This window comes from Neovison vison, chromosome 1, assembly GCF_020171115.1.
Source record: "Neovison vison isolate M4711 chromosome 1, ASM_NN_V1, whole genome shotgun sequence".
Taxonomy (NCBI): Eukaryota; Metazoa; Chordata; class Mammalia; order Carnivora; family Mustelidae; genus Neogale; species Neogale vison.
Genome location: NC_058091.1, coordinates 218,834,056 through 218,851,052, shown reverse-complemented (window position 1 = coordinate 218,851,052; position 16,997 = coordinate 218,834,056). Strand labels below are relative to the sequence as shown.

Below are 16,997 nucleotides of genomic sequence, written 5' to 3'. Positions count from 1 at the left end.
TCTGTTACTTAAATAATTAAAGTGCTAGTTCAGGTGGGGTCACAAATACACCTGAAGGGTGCTTATGTTCTGTAGGTTTTAAGAATAGTGGAAAAGAACTTAAGTTCTAAAAAACAACTGTTCTGGTGGATTTTTTACCTTTCCTTCTTTATTTTAACCTAGTCTGTTTACCCAGTAGGATACACCAGTATCACTTTTTAAAAAAAATTTAAAATTTTTTATTAATATATAATGTATTAATAGCCCCAGGGGTACATGTCTATGAATCATCAGGCTTACACACTTCCCAGCATTCACCATAGCACATACCCTCCCCAATTTTTATAACCCAGCCACCCTCTCCCTACCTCTTCTCCCCCCAGCAACCCTCAGAGTATCACTTCTTTTTGAGCTCATTTTGTTTTATTGGACCATTTTCCTTTTCTCATTTTCTTCTAATAATTTCCAGTCTTATATCACCTCTTCACTTAAATAGCAAGGAAAAAATGGCCCAGAGTTAAAAACTTACTATGAAAAATTTGTAGGTAGGTAACTAAGAATAAAAAAGGAACTCTGAAAAAGGAACTGGTAGTAATAGTACATTTCCTTCTTCATTTCACAGAGTAAGTTTTTGACTTAATGGATTGTGGTCATTTTCAATTTAAATGCTTGAAGTGGGATTTCATTCTGAAATTTTGGTTTCATTAAAATGTCCTCCATGTGCATGTAATGACTATTGTTAATTTGATTAAACATCCAGCTCTCCACAGCTGTTAAAAGAATCAAATTACTCTAAAAGTGGTCTGGATCGAAGAACAACTGCCTCTTCTACTTCTGAGTGTGAGTTAGATCATGGTGGAAGGAGAATGCATCGCAGGATGAAACCAAGTGTCACCAGAGGGCGTGGATCAAAACGAGTTCGAAGTAAGACCTCTAGGAAGGAACCTCGTGCTTCCAAGGCCACGCTGGTGACTCTTCGGGCTTCACAGGAAGAAGAGGAAGATGATGATGAAGATTTTGAGCCTGATTATGAAGATGAAAGTTACCATCTTGCTCCAGAAGAAGTAAACAAAGCTCCAGTGTTTGTTCCCATTGGTCTTAGGTCTCCTGAACCTGTTCCTGCTCAGATCGAGGAAACAATGGAAGAGGTAGTTTGTTTTTTGAATTCTTAGAACTTTGCCTTGTTTTTTTTCTTTTAGCGTATCATTGTTTCGTCTTAGTGATTATTAAGATTTGAAAAGTTCATTCTCTAAATAGCCTCTACCAAATGTAATTTGTTTGAGGCCTGGGGAATATCTGAAGGAATCAGTTGGAGCCTCCTGTGATTACGTACCTCTGTGACCCAGGTCCACCATGAGGTAGTTTATTATAATAATAAGTATCGAAATCTAATTTCATTTGTATGAGGAGACTGCTTAATCTATTTTGTGATTAGTTTTTCTTTTTCATTTTGGCAGGTGTTTTCTGGGGCTGGTTGGTAGAGAGTGTAGAAGGGGCGTACTTTTTATATTTTTCTTTTCTTGTTAAAAATTTTGGTAAAATATACATAAAATGTATCCTCTTAGCCATTTTAAGTGTGTAGTTCAGTGGCATTAAGTGCATTCATATTGTGCTACACCATCACCACTATCCATCCACAGAACTTTTTCATCTTGCAGAACTGAAACTATACCCATTAAATGATAATTTCCCATGACCTCCTCCCCTCTTGCTTGTGGCAAACACCATTCTCCTTTCATCTTTATGACATTACTCTAGGTACTTTAGGTAACTGAAATCATACAGTGGTCCTCATTGTGACTGGCTTATTTCATTGAGTATAAAGTTTTTAGAGTTCATCCATATTGAAGCATGTGTTCTTTTTGTGTTCATCCATCTTGAATTAGAGTGTTCTTTTTTTAAGGTTGATAGTACTTCATCATGTATCTGTACCACATTTGTTTATCTTTTGATCTGTCAGTGGATGGTTGGTTGCCTCCACCTTTTGGCTGTTACTGTAGAGAGTGCTGCTATGAACATGGGTATACCAATATCTCTTCTAAATCCTGTTCTCAATTCTTTTGGGGATATACCTAGAAGCGGAGTCACTAATTATATGGTAAATTGTACACCAGTTTTTACTCTTCTGAAAAACTTTCATACATAGCATAGCAGTTGTAGCATTTCTCCCTCCTGTCGGTAGTATACAGCGCTTCTGATTTCTCTATATTCTCACCAGCCCTTTTATTTATTTATGGCTATTTTTATATTATGGCTATTTTTCAGAATAGCCATCCTAATGAATAGATGATAGAGGAACATAATATTTCGACTTTGTTAAAAGCGCTCCTGTTTTGCCTCTTGGTCTAGTATTCCATCTTTGTTTTTCCCTCAATTTTTAGTAATTTACTTGGCTTAAAGAGCAGCACAACCACATCTCTTTGGTATTAAGCATTTGTGATTGTTTTTGAGTCATTTGCGACAAAATTTAGGAATTAACTGAGGTAGTAGTGATGATGATAACAAAAGAAGTAGGAAACGCAAACCAATTCAAGTAATGTTAAATCCAGAATTAATGGATTATTGAATCTGTAGCTTCACATTTATGATGAATGGAAGTCCAGAACTACCTTTATTTATTCACTGTTAATAATCACATACTAGATATTATAAAGTTCATGAATTAGAATGGTTGAAACTAAATAAAAATGATGCAAAATGAAATTTCTTATAACTGAAAGTTCTAAGATGAAGATAATGAATTTATGTTTTATTTGAAACCAAGAAAATACAAAAGGAAAGTTAGTTTTTTTTTTTTAAAGATTTATTTATTTGACAGAGAGAGATCACAAGTAGTCAGAGAGGCAGGCAGAGAGAGAGGGAGAAGCAGGCTCCCAGCTGAGCAGAGAGCCCGATGTGGGGCTCGATCCCAGGACCCTGGGATCATGATCTGAGCCAAAAGCAGAGGCTTTAACCCACTGAGCCACCCAGGCGCCCCCCTGGAAAGTTACTTTTTTTGCAAGGACAGCTGGTTAACATAGCATGAGAATTCATTTAGTTTTATGTTTTGTATTTTACTATTTTCATTGGTTGAAAGGCACATTGTTTTTTTGTTTTAAAGGTTTATTTATTTATTTATTTGGTGAGAGAGGGAGAGAGCTAGAGAGGGTGAGGGAGGAGCAGACTTCCCACTGAGCAGGGAGCCCCAAGGAGGGGTCCTGATCCCAGCGCCCTGGGATTACAACATGAGCTGACGGTAGATGTCACCCAGGTGCCTCTGAAAGGCACGTTTTAAGTGAAAGAAGTCAGTTGCAGAAGAATCATATAATCACATAATTATCTATTCGTATGAAATGTCTCAAACAGAAAAATCTATAGAGACAGAAAATAGATTAGTGGTTTGCCTTAGGGTTTTGGAGATGAGGGGTTAAAAGAGTGATAACTAATTGATATTGGATTCTTTTTTGAAGTGATAAAAATGTTCTAAAAGTGACTGTGGTGATGGTTGTTCATAACTGTATATTACAGAAACATCAAATTATATACTTTACGTGGGTGAATTCTTAGTATGTACATCATATCTCGGTAAAGCTGTTTAAAAAAATAAAGCTTGAAAACTAGACAGTGCCTTAAAGAACCAACTTTCAGAAATCTATAGTATTTCCATTTGTCATCCATTCCCAACTCTTGAGAAAATATTTTGTTTATTCAAGTCACTTTAACTTTCTCATTCATCCTGGATAGTAGCAAAGATTTTTCTCTAATATTTGCTTCTGAGAAAACAGATACAGAACGCATAAGTGTTACTACATTAATTATATCATGAAGGCAGATTTTCATACTGGACTCTTTACTAACTTTCTGTTGAATCATAGTTTTTTATACTTACCTTTCTATAAATAAGGGACTAGAAGCCAGATTGTCTTGTATACAGTCAAGGAGAGAAATCTTAGTCCTTTAGTCCCCAGATTGTAGGGATCTATGACCAAAAAGACTATTACGTGAGCAAATGTGAATGAATTCAATTTTTTCACATGTCCATGGCCATGGTTATCATGGTGCAGAGGCGGATGCATGGTAAATCTTTCCAAGTGCTTTCAACTCATCTTTATTACAGCATTGAAGATGGTATATAGTTAAATAATTCCATGTCCTTTTTTTTCAGATTGTGAATTCCTTGAAGGTAGGGACTACACTTGAGTTACTCAGCTTTATACACTTGTATCTGTACTGTAGCCTTCTAGTTTTTAGGAAGCGCTGCATAAATGTTCACAGATTGGTGAGAGAAATTATGGGAACATAGAGACAAAGTGGGGATCGTAGACAGGGAAATGCTAGGTACTAAGGAGATTACCTTGGAAATTCTGTTTACTGTTTGTAAGGATCACAGACCCTTCCAAAACCTTAAATGTTTTACTTTGCCAAGTTGCTGTCGAGTTACTATATATCAGTTTTTAATTGTGTATGAATGTGAGTTGTTCATTCAGTTTAACACTTCATTTTACTTAGTCATTTTTTATACCGACTAGTATCCCAAAATGAAATAATGAAACTTCTCATTTTGACAGCTTGAAATAACTGTGAATGTACCAGATATAGGCATAGCTGTTGTTGAAAATCCACTGTCAAACACAGATGTGACTACTCAGGAGATGAGACAAGAAGAAAATTTGAAGGCATTATCTGTCGTAAGCACCCATTTTATTATGTTTTGTTTTTAATTTTTTGTTTACTTTCAGAAGAATGGAGGTTTATTTTGAAAGCTTTAAGTTTACGAGCCATTCTTGCTAATTTCTATCTTGTAGGGAGCTGTGAGTATGAATAGGAGAAACTGGTGAATAATCCATAGATTTTGTGTTTCAGTTGGAAAGCATTGATTTTGTGTATGTGCCTGAAGAACTCTTAAAGCCTCATAAATTTACGTTAAGGGTCTGTTGCATAAAATCTATATTTTGGGGGCACCTGGGTGGCTCAGAAGGTTAAGCTTCTGCCTTCGGCTCAGGTCATGGTCTCAGAGTCCTGGGATCAAGCCCCGTGTCGGGTTCTCTGCTTGCTGGGGAGTCTGTTTTTCCCTCTCTCTCTACCTGCCTCTCTGCCTACTTGTGATCTCTCTCTGTGTGTCAAATAAATAAAATATTAAAAAATCTATATTAAATATAAATTACTTAAAATATATTTAGTTGCATTTTGTTTGGTACTCTTCCCTATTTGGTTAGTACTTCTCTTGTTTTTGGAGAAGACAGCAAATTCTACTTTTTTAACAACTTTATTTTTTAAATTTTTTTTAGTTTTTAAAGATTTTATTTATTTATTTATTTGAGAAAGAGAGGGAGGTAGAGAAAGCATGGAAGGAGAGAGAGACTCCCCCTGAGCAGAGAGCCCAACGCAGGCCTTGATCCGAGGACTCTGGGATTATGATCTCAGCTGATGGCAGACGCTCAACCGACTGAGCCACCCAGGCGTGGCACCCTTTTTAACAACTTCATTAAGTTGTTAATGTCACACACCAAATAAGTCACGCACTGAAGTGTAATTCATTGGTTTCTGGTATATTTATAGGTAGGTGTAAATATTGTAATAGTCAATTTTAGAGCATTTTCATCACCTCAGAAAGATACCTTAGGTCTCAAAGCAGTTGTTCCCCATTTCCTCTCAACCTTCCCCAGGCTTAGGTAACTAGTAATCTACTTTTTGTCTCTATAGATTTTCTATTCTGGATGTTTCATACAAATTGACTCCTACAATATGATCTTTTATGCCTGACGTTTTTCACTTAGCATTCAGGTTCATCCATGTTCTAGCATGTATCAGTACTTCATTCCTTTTTGTGGTCATCTAACTCTCCCTGTAGACAGTACTGCATTTTGTCTGTCTGTTCATGTGTTCATGGACATTTAGGTTGTTTCCATCTTTTGGCTTTTATAAATAATGCTGCTGTAAACATTCACGTGCAAGTTTTTATACTGACATTACGTTTTCTTTCTTTTTTTTTTTTTTAAAGATTTTATTTATTTGACAGAGAGAGAGAGATCACAAGTAGGCAGAGAGGCAGGCAGAGAGAGAGGGAAAAGCAGGATCCCCACTGAGCAGAGACCCGATGCGGGTCTCGATCCAGGACCCTGAGATCATGACCGGAGCCGGAAGCAGAGGTTTAACCCACTGAGCCACCCAGGGGCCTCTGACATTACGTTTTCATTTCTGTTAGATACCTTCTTAGGAGTTGTAGTTGCTGGCTTATATGGTAACTGTATGTTTAATCATTTGAGGAATTAGCAAAATGTTTTCCAAAGCTGCTGTACCATTTTAACATTCCCACCAGCAGCGTATGAGGGTTCTAATTTCATATCCTTACAAACATTTGTTACTTGATTTTTTGGATCTAACTATACTTAGTGGATTCGAAATGGCACCTCTTTATGATTTTGATTTGGGTTCCATAATGACTTATGTCATCAAGCATGTTTTCATGTGGTTATTGGTCATTTTTATATCATCTTTGCAAAAATGTCTATTCAGAACCTTTTCCCATTTTTTTTTTTAAAAGATTTTTATTTATTTATTTGACAGAGATCGCAAGTAGGCAGAGAGGCAGGCAGAGAGAGATAGGAGGAAGCAGGCTCCCTGATGAGCAGAGAGCCCAATGTGGGGCTCGATCCCAGGACCCTGGGATAACGACCCGAGACGAAGGCAGAGGTTTTAACCCACTGAGCCACCCAGGCGCCCCCCTTTTCCCATTTTTTAACATTACTGGTTTATTTGTCTTTTTATTATTAAGTTATAAGAATTTTTTATATTGTCTGGATACAAATCTCTTATCACATATATGATTTGCAGATATTTTCTTCTGTAAGTTGTATTTTAATTTTCTTGATGGTTCACTTTAAGGTACAAAAGTTTTTAATTGTGATGAAGTCCAATTTATCTTTTTTCTTTTGTTATTCATGCTTTTTTGTATTATCTAAGATTTCTTTGTGAAAGCCAAGGTCCTCAAGATTTACTCCAATTTTTCTTCTAATAGTTTTATTTATTTCTTATTTTTTGAGAGAGAGAGTGTGCACACAAGCAGGGGTTGGGGGTAGAGGCACAGGGAGAGGGAGAGAATTTTTAGCTGGACGTGAAGCCTGACATGGGGGCTCAGTCTCATGACCATGGGATCATGATCTGAGCCGCAATCAAGAGTCAGACCCTCAACTGACTGAGCCCCTCAGGCGTCCCACTTCTTTTTTTTTTTTAAGATTTTATTTATTTGACAGAGATCACAAGTAGGCAGAGAGGCAGGCAGAAAGAAGATGAAGCAGGCTCCCCGCTGAGCAGAAAACCCGATGCGGGGCTCGATTCCAGGACTCTGGGATCATGACCTGAGCTGAAGGCAGAGGCTTTAACCCACTGAGCCACCCAGGCACCCACCCAGGCATCCCACTTCTAATAGTTTTATAGATTTCACTAAGGTTTTACATTTAGGTCTTGATTAATCAACTTTGAGTTGATTTTTGTATGTGGGGTGATGTTACAGTCCTTTATTCTTTACATATGACTGTACAGTTGTTGCAGTATTTCTTTGAAAAGACTATTTTTCCCTCATTGAATTACCTTGCATTTTTGTAAAAAATAAATCAGCTGTACATGAGTGAATTTATTTCTGAATTCTTGTCTCTATTCCATTGATTTATATGTCTGTCCTTATACCAGTGATGCTCCATTGACTGCAGTTTCTTTGTTTAAGTTTTGGAATTGGGAAAGTGTGAGTCATCCTACTTGATTCTTTCTTTAGAGTTGCTTTGGCTTTTGAGGGACTCTTGCATTCCATATGAATTTTAAAAAATTGTCAGTTTCTGGACATTATCTAAGATTCTGATTGGGATTGCATTGAATCTGTATATCACTTTGGGGGAGCTAGTCCCATCTTACTACTGAGTCTCCCAATCCAAGAACATGCGTATTTGCCCATTTACGTAGGTTGTCTTTGATTTTTTTCGGCAGTGTTTCATACTTTGCAGTGCACTTCCTTTGTTAAATTTATTATCAAGTATGTTGTTATTTTTGATGCTGTTGTGAATAGAATTGTTTTCTCAGTTTCACTTTCAGGTTCTTCTTTTTTTTTTTTAATATTTTGTTTATTTATTTGGCAGAGAGAGAGAGAGAGAGATCACAAGTAGGCAGAGAGGCAGGCAGAGAGAGAGGAGGAAGCAGGCTCCCCGCCGAGCAGAGAGCCTGATGTGGGACTCGATCCCAGACCCTGAGATCATGACCTGAGCCGAAGGCAGAGGCTTAACCCACTGAGCCACCCAGGCGCCCCTCACTTTCAGGTTCTTCATTGCAAGTGTCTAGAAATATAATTGGTTTTTGTATATTTTGTATATACTGCAACTTTGCTGAACTCTTTAGTTTTTTCTTTTTTAATGAATAGCTCTTATTCAGAATTAAATAAGCAAAAGTTTAAGAAATGTTCACAAAGTACTTACATAAAAGAAGGTTAATAGGGACAGTCACAAGTTTGCAACAAATAATTATAAAAGTACCCAGGGCAGCATGAATATAAACCATGTCACAGCATAGTGATCTAATTGTGAAATGAATAAGGCATAACTAACATTTGTACCAAGACCAGAATTAAAAAATAAACATACTTTAAAAGCTTAGTTCTACATTAAGCTGCTTCTCTTCCCCAGATCCTTAGTGAATTTATACTCTGTAACCTTAATGAGTTTATACTATGTAATTCTTTTAAACAAACATATCATGTTAAACTATAAATTATATAGATGGATAGTGTGAAAAGCCTCCTAAAATGTACAAACTAACTGGTACTGAATTATGAGCCCTTTAGTTCTAATAGTTTTTACTTTCCTTTTTTTTTTTTTTTTTTTTTAGTGGATTCCGTAGGATTTTCTACATATGAGATCATGACATGTGACTAGAGATAGTTTTTAGTTCTGCCTTTCTGTATTGATTTCTCAGTGCTGCTATAACACAATGCCATGAACAAGGTAGCTCAAAATTGCAGGAGGTTATTTTTTTATCGTTCTGGAGGCTGGTCCAAAAATCGAGGTGCCACCTTCTGGAGGCTCTGAGGGAAAACCATTTTGGCCTTTCTCCTACTTTCTAACAGTTGCCACCAGACCTTGTCATTCCTTGGTTTGTGGCAGCACATTTCTAATTTTTGCCTCCAATGCCACATGGTAATCTCCCTGTATGTGCATCTCTATGACTTTTTTCTTCTAACGACACCTCTCATATTGGATAGGGCCAACCCTAATCCAGTATGACCTCCTCTAACTTTATTACATCTAAAAAGGTCTTATTTCCAAATAAGGTTACATTCATGTTACTGGGGTTAGGATTTCAACATATCTTTCTGGGTGAAAGAATTCAGTTTATAACACTTTTTTTCTTTTTACTTTTTTTTAAAGATTTTATTCATACACTGATAGAGAGAGAGAGCACAAGCATTGGGGGGGAAGGTAGCAGGCAGAGGGAGAGGGAGAAGTAGGCTGCCCGCTGAGCAGGGAGCCCAATGCGGGGCTCGATCCCAGGACCCTGGGATCATGACCTGAGCAGAAGGCAGATGCTTGACCACCTTAGCCACCCACATGCCCCATCTTATAATGCTTTTCACTCAGCATCTCTTTTATTTCTTTTCTTTTCTTTTTTTTTTTTTTTTAAAGATTTTATTTATTTATTTGACAGAGAGAACACAAGTAGGCAGGAGGCAGACAGAGGGAGTGGGAGAAACAGGTTCTCCCTGAGCAGGGAGCCTGATGAGAGACTTGATCCCAGGACCCTGGAATCATGACCTGAGCCAAAGGTAGCTGCTTAACTGACTGAGCCACCCAGGCGCCCCAGCATGTCTTTTATTTCTGCTTACCTAATTGCCCTTGCTAGAACCTCCAGTATAGTGGTGAACAAAAATGGCGAGAGTGAGCATTTTTTTCTCATTACTGGTCTGAGAGGAGAGTATTGAGCCTTTCACCATTAAGTTTGATGTTAGCTGTGGACTTTTCATGTTTTATTTTTTTATCAAACTGAAGATGTTCTAGTCTTTTCCTAGTTTGCATAACAGTATTACCATGAAAGGGTGTTGGATGTTGTCATGTGCTTTTTCTACATCTATTGAGATGATCGTGTGATTTTACCTTTTTATTGTATTGATGTCATGTATTACATTGAATTTTGATGTTAAATAATAAATTTTTGGGGCGCCTGGGTGGCTCAGTGGGTTAAACCTCTGCCTTCAGCTCAGGTCATGATCTCAGGGTCCTGGGATCGAGGCCCACTTGGGCTCTCTACTCAGCAGGGAGCCTCCTTCTCCTCCCCACCCCGTCTGCCACTCTGCCTACTTGTGATCTCTGTCAAATAAATTGTCTTTAAAAAAATTGCATCCAAGTTTTATATGTTGCTGTGTTTGGTTTTCTGGTATTTTATTGATTTTTTTGTGTGCAAGTTCATACTAAATAATTCTGTTTTCTATTACAAATATGACACCAGATTCTTGTGGTGTCAGGAGCTGAAGTCCTGTTCTTTCTAGAAAGAAAGCCTTCCAGCTGGGGCCTGCAAGGAGAAAAGACCCTGTTTTCTTGGTTGCAGGTTCTGACATGGGGTCTCTGCTTCACTGAGCTGCAATAACGACGGGGAGAGAGCAGTCTTAGTTCAAAACCACGGGCTCTCTACTTTGTTACTGTATTTTCATCAGTTTTCTCAGAAAGATGTGTCTTTTGCCCTCTGGAACATTTCCAGAGGCTTTAAATGTTTGTTTTTAATAAATTTCATCAGTTTCACTGGAGAGAGGGTTAGCAGAGCTCCTTATGATATCATATTGGACATAAATCATGTAACTTTTTAATATGTTAAAATTTATTTAAGTTTTAAGCCACCTAGTCTGAAAAATTGGCAGGTTCTTTAGTTTTTGGTTTCCACTGGTTTAAAACTAGTGACAGATACGACTGAAGCTCAAAGATTATGAAAGTGAAGGAGTAAATTAAGAATGGTAGGTGCACATGGTAAATGCAATATGATTAGAGTTAAAAATTTGCGTGTAGGGGCTCCTGGGTGGCTCTGTGGGTTAAGCTTCTGCCTTCAGCTCAGGTCATGATCTCAGGGTCCTGGGATCGAGTCTTGCATTGGGCTCTTTACTCAATGGGGAGCCTGCTTCCCTCTCTCTTTCTCTGCCTGCTCTCTGTCTACTTGTGATCTTTCTGTCAAATAAATAAAATTTTAAAAAAATTTGCATGTAATACAAGGAAAAGGTAAATAAGGAGCAAGAGACAAAATAACTTGGCTTTTAAATTACTTCTGTATGAAATGTTAATAAATAATTGTATAGGGAGAAAACAGTTTGCACTCCTTTGTAATCAGAAACATTGAAGTTCTGTAAAACATCATGGATTTTGAGACACAAAACATATATTTGGGAAAATATGTAAGACATTGCTTATCTTTTCCTCTTTTAGGAAATGAACACAGATGAACATACCCAAGATGAAACAGGTAACTGTTAATAAGGAAACTGATAAAACTACTTGGTTAACACTAACAAAGTGATTTAGTATTGGTGTTAGTTAGCAAGTGAGTAATTTCACTGGAGAGTTGAACAAAATTTTAACTTTTGTACATATTACCCTTAGGAGAAACTTGGATTCTTGGAATAATTACTTTATGAAGTGAGTTAAGAGTTAAATGTTTAATAAAGAAATATTACATACTTCCTCTGTTCTGCCCAGATGTATTTTCTTTGAAGGTATTAAGTTATTTAGTAGGAGGGAGGAATTTTCAATGAGTAAAAGCTAACAGTTAATGATTTCTTGTTTTGTAGTAACCAGTACTGCTGTAAGGAATTAATGGTATGCAGGATATTGAAACTTGTTACTAGAGAGTAAATGCTTGAATTAAAAATGTTTTCTAAGTAAACAAACTTCAATTTTCAGCTTCATTTTTCTGTTTTAATGTTGGTGTATTTCCTTACAAGGTACCAGTGATGGAAGCACTGAAGCTGCTATAACATTACTTGCAATGGGAGATCTAGTGTTGCAGTCAGAGATCGGGGCAGAACAGAGTGATGGTAAGAATGAAAGTTAAGTCTTAACTGAGAAAAGCCTTTTAAAGTACAGCTTTTAAGAAATTATACCCACAACTGAGTAGTCAGTCAGTACCTGCCTTTTACATTTGAAGTTGGTCGGTTTTTTTTCCCCAGAAAAAGGTAATACTGTGTACATTGATCCATCTAACTTAGTCCCTTTAGATATAGTGGCCACCATTTCAAAATAGTGCACTTGCTTTATTAAGAAAACTTTGTATTCCTGGAATAATCTAGTGATTTACTTTTCTTATCATAAACATTGATTAACTGAACCCATTGATCACTGATCATTTAACACATATTTCCTTAGCAAAGGGACTTCTGCTTTGGATTGTCTTCACAGTTAACTGTGAATCTATAATCACATACAGTATGAAGGGACAGTAGCAGTTACTGAAATAATTTAATTGCAACTATTCTGTTCGTTTGGACTGGGCCAAAAGATATGTCAACTCAGATTTTCACAGTATTTTAGGCTGAGCTTATGGAATACCTTCTATTTTAAGTCTACTAAATGGATAGTTAATTATAGTCCTGTTAATTATTTTGTCTGGAGATTAGTGGCCTGCCATTTGTTTTAGGTGTTAGACTTCTAGCCCCATAACTATACATTTATCAGGAAATTTTCTGGTCTGTGTTCCTTACACAGTCTCATTTCTCTCTCTCTCTCTCTCTCTCTTTTTTTTTTTTTTTTGAGTAAACTGTATACCCAGTGTGGGGCTTGAACTCATGACCCCAGGATCAAAAGTCACATATTCTGCTGACTTAGCCAGGCAGGTGCCCGTATACAGCTCCTTTCTCACAGCAGAGTATTGCTTTTGTGACAGGACCTGTCACAAATCTCTAGAACATAAAAACAGGTTTTAAAAATTTGTGAATGAAGGTGATCCTATCTTGAAACTCATTCGAGGCTGTGTAGTTAGTCAAGATAACAGATTCATTTTTACTTCCTTTTTTTCCCCTTAAGATTTTATTTATTTATTTGTCAGAGAGAGAGAGAGAGCACAGCAGGGGGAGCACAGATAAAGGGAGAAGCAGGCTCCCTGCTGAGCAAGGAGCCTGAAGTGAGACATGATCCTGGGACTCTGGGATCATGACCTGAGCTGAAGGCAGACCTCCAACTGAGCCACCCAGGCGTCCCTTATTTTTACTTCTAATAGCACAAGAATTCTAGTCTGTAAGAATGATTTGGCCTAGAACAAGTCAAATCTCTGGCATAAAATATGTAATCATATTTATTATTTTTTTAAGATTGTATTTATTTTTGAGAGAGAGAGAGAGCATATGTATAGGGGGGGAGGGCAGAGGGAGAAGCAAGGGAGAAGGGAAGAGGGAGAAGATCCCAGGACCCTGAGATCATGACCTGAGCCAGAGGCAGACTTTAACTGACTAAGCCACCCAAGCGCCCTGATCATGTATTTAAATTCAGAACGAAAAAGAGTAAACTTTAAAAGTAACACAGAATTGAAAATAAATAAATTGGAAAAAAAAAAAAGTAATACAGAATTTTACAGTTGCTTAATGTTGAGGGATTTATTTTCTTTGGATGTCTACTTGTATTGGGTCAATTTTAATTTTCTGTTCTTTTCTGTAATAGGAGTATGTGTACTTCTTGATGTTCATTCAAAGGATAAAAGCTGTGTTCCTTTTAGCCCAGATAATGTAAATCACAAAATTGTTCGTGAATGTCAGGAGCTTTCTTCACCTGTCAATAGTACATCTCCTTCTTCATTAGAAGAAAACAAGATTGTATTGGAAGAGCAAAGTACTAAAGAAGAAATTGGTTTAGTGGAGAGAGTAAAGGAAAACGCTGTATCAACCAGGTTTATTTTGCTTTATTAAACTCTTGAGTTTTACAGTATTCAATTAATAAATATATTTAAACTATCATTTTAGTTAATAGCTTTTGAGTAATACTTGTGTAAGTGTAAAGTAGGCATTGCTGATTTCTCAGCTTTTATTTTTTTAAGTATTTTATTTATTTATTTGAGAGAGAGGGAGTGTGAACGAGAGAGACAGAAGGAACAAGGGGAAGGGCAGGAGAGAGGGAGAAACAGACTCCTCTCTGGGCAGGGAGCCTGATTTGGGGATCGATCCTGGGACTCCGGGATTGTGACCTCAGCATAGGGCAGACACTTAACCAACTGAGCCACCCAGGTGCCCCAGTTTCTCAGCTTTAAAGTGAGAGGATAGGTTGGTTTGGTTTTAGTTTCATGGTTTGCTTTTTTTTTTCCTTAAGATTTTATTTGTGAGAGAGAAAGAGAGAGAGAGAGAGAGAGCATGAGCAGGGGAAAGAGGCAGAGGAAGAGTTATAAGCAGACTCCTCACTGAACAGGGAGCCTGACACGGGGCTCCATCCTAGGACCCTGGGATTATGACCTGGGCTAAAGGCAGATACTTAACTGAATGAACCACCCAGGCACCCCTGGCTTGCATTTTTTTTTTCCCCTAATAAATTTTTTTAAGTAGACCCCACACCCAACATGGGGCTTGAACTCAGGAGATCAAGAGCCACATGCTCTACTCACTGAGCCAGCTGGGCTCCCTTAATGGTTTGCATATTAAAGTAAATGTAATATGTACATCTTTGAAGCTTTAATGAAATAGTTTTCTGTAAATATGGTCTCTGTTTTATAAACATGGTCCAGATTCTCTTCCCTTCTCCAGACTTGCAGTAAAATTGCCACTGTATATTTTCAGTATTAAAAAATGAACACTTACAGATATTGTGGCACCTGAGACGGTAGCACATAACTGTATCAGAATGTATGAAGGTGAGAGAGATAGTTATTACATGATTGATGGATTTCTCTCTTCCCATCTTTCTTCTAGGAATACAACTTCTGAAGTGACCAGTAATTTGAGAATAAGAAGTAGATTTCCCAAGCCTAAACCAAATCTTAAGACTTCAGGGACCAGCAGGTTTCGTGTTCATCAGGAAGTTCCCAATTTGTTTGTAAACAAAGGAGAAGTGATAGAAAGTCAAAGAGGTAAATTTTGTTCCCTTAAAAAGCTACAACATTATATTTACAAGAGAAATTGCATTAGCATTTCAAATGGAATATTCATTTAAAATTATTTTAATTTAGTATTAAAAAGTTTCAAAAAATAGAATGAACTATAAAAAAAAAACAATCCATCAACTAGCTTCGGTCATTATTACAGTTTTTCTGTTTAGTTGACCCCAAACCCAAAATAACATGGGTTTGAACCCCATGGGTCCACAATACATGGATTTTTTAAAAAAAATTTTATAAATTTATTTATTTATATATAGCAGGGAGGAGAGGGAAGAAGGAGAGAGAGAATGCTAAGCAGAGTCCGTGCTGAGCATGGAGCCTGATGCGGGGCTTGATCTTGACCCCGAGAGCATGACCTGAGCTGAAATCAAGAGTTAGATGCTTAGCTGCTTGAGCCACCCAGTTGCCCCATACATGGATTTTTTTTTTTTTTTAACTTTTAGAATATGTTTTATTGGGGCACCTGGGTGGCTCAGTGGGTTAAAATCTCTGCCTTCAGCTCAGGTCATGATCTCAGGGTCCTGGGATCGAGCCCCACATCAGGCTCTCTGCTCAGCAGGGAGCCTGCTTCCTCCTCTCTCTCTGCCTGCCTTTCTGCCTACTTGTGATTTCTGTCAAATAAATAAATAAAATCTTTAAAATATGTTCTATTTGGAAATAATTTCAAACTTAGAGAAAGCTTACAAGAATAAGAAATAGTACAAAGAGGGCGCCTGGGTGGCTTAGTGGGTTGAAGCCTCTGCCTTCGGCTCAGGTCATGATCCCAGGGTCCTGGGATCGAGGCCCGCATCGGGCTCTCTGCTCAGCAGGGAGCCTGCTTCCTCCTCTCTCTCTGCCTGCCTCTCTGCCTACTTGTGATCTCTGTCAAATAAATAAATAAATAAAAATCTTAAAAAAAAAAAAAATGGAACAAAGAACATCCAGATACCTCTTGTATATGTAAGCTTACACTTAATTATACATGGAGTTTTTTTGATAAAGACAGTACAGTACTATCAGTGTATTTTCTTTTTCTTATGATTTTCTTTTTTTAAATTAAATTTTATTTATTTATTTGAGAGAGAGGAGAGCACAGAGGGAGAGTGAGAGGGAAAAGCAGACTCCCTGCTGAGCAGGTAGCCCTGTGTGGGGCTTGATCCCAGGACCCTGAGATCATAACCTGAGCCAAAGGCAGATGCTTAACCAACTGAGCCACCCAGGCATCTCTTCCTTAGGATTTTCTTAATAACATTTTATTTGTTTGAGCTTACTTTATTGTAAGAATATAATATCTAATACATAAAACTTAGAAAATATATGTTAATCGACTTAAATCATCTGTAAGGCATCTGGTCAACAGCAGACTATTGGTTGTCAGGTTTTTTGAGATTCAGATATGCAGAATTTCTACCGCATGGGAGCTTTGTGCCCTTAACCCCCATGTTGTACAAGAGTTAACTATATTTACTTAACGTTTTTGTCATAGTTTGTGTTTGTGTATGTGTGTGTGTGTGTGTGTACGTGAATATTCAAGCAAACAGTTTTTAGAAAGCTATACATGCATGTGGCAAAAAATAAGACATTGTCCCCAAGTTATAAAATTTAATAAACTTCTTTGGTTCCCAGTCCCCAGTCTCATCTCTAGTGGTAAATTGCCATTAAGTTTTTTTCATGGACTTCCCATTATTTTATAGACATAAGCATCTAAATGTGGGACTGTGTGTGTACATAGATAGATACATCAGTATATACATAAACACATGTATTGGGGGTATAGCTCAGTGGTAGAGCATTTGACTGCATAAACACATGTATTTAAATATTAATATATAAATATTAATATATTTATCAATATATTTAAATAATAGCACACATATTATTTAATATATAATATATTAAATATAATGTATTTGAATATATGTCATTCCTTTCAGAAAGAACAAAATTATGAGCATACTATATTGTAT

The 16,997-nt window shown here is 37.2% G+C and overlaps 1 protein-coding gene across 1 annotated transcript in view; it reads left to right on the top strand.

Moving 5' to 3' along the window:
- Positions 1-16,997, top strand: part of BDP1 (B double prime 1, subunit of RNA polymerase III transcription initiation factor IIIB) — a 96,316-nt gene that overhangs the window by 57,500 nt on the left and 21,819 nt on the right. The window contains exons 25-30 of the mRNA XM_044267515.1: positions 740-1,127; positions 4,527-4,646; positions 11,406-11,442; positions 11,921-12,013; positions 13,629-13,854; positions 14,864-15,021. Of these exons, the coding sequence (XP_044123450.1) occupies positions 740-1,127; positions 4,527-4,646; positions 11,406-11,442; positions 11,921-12,013; positions 13,629-13,854; positions 14,864-15,021 (1,022 nt within the window). The remainder of the gene's footprint in view (positions 1-739; positions 1,128-4,526; positions 4,647-11,405; positions 11,443-11,920; positions 12,014-13,628; positions 13,855-14,863; positions 15,022-16,997) is intronic.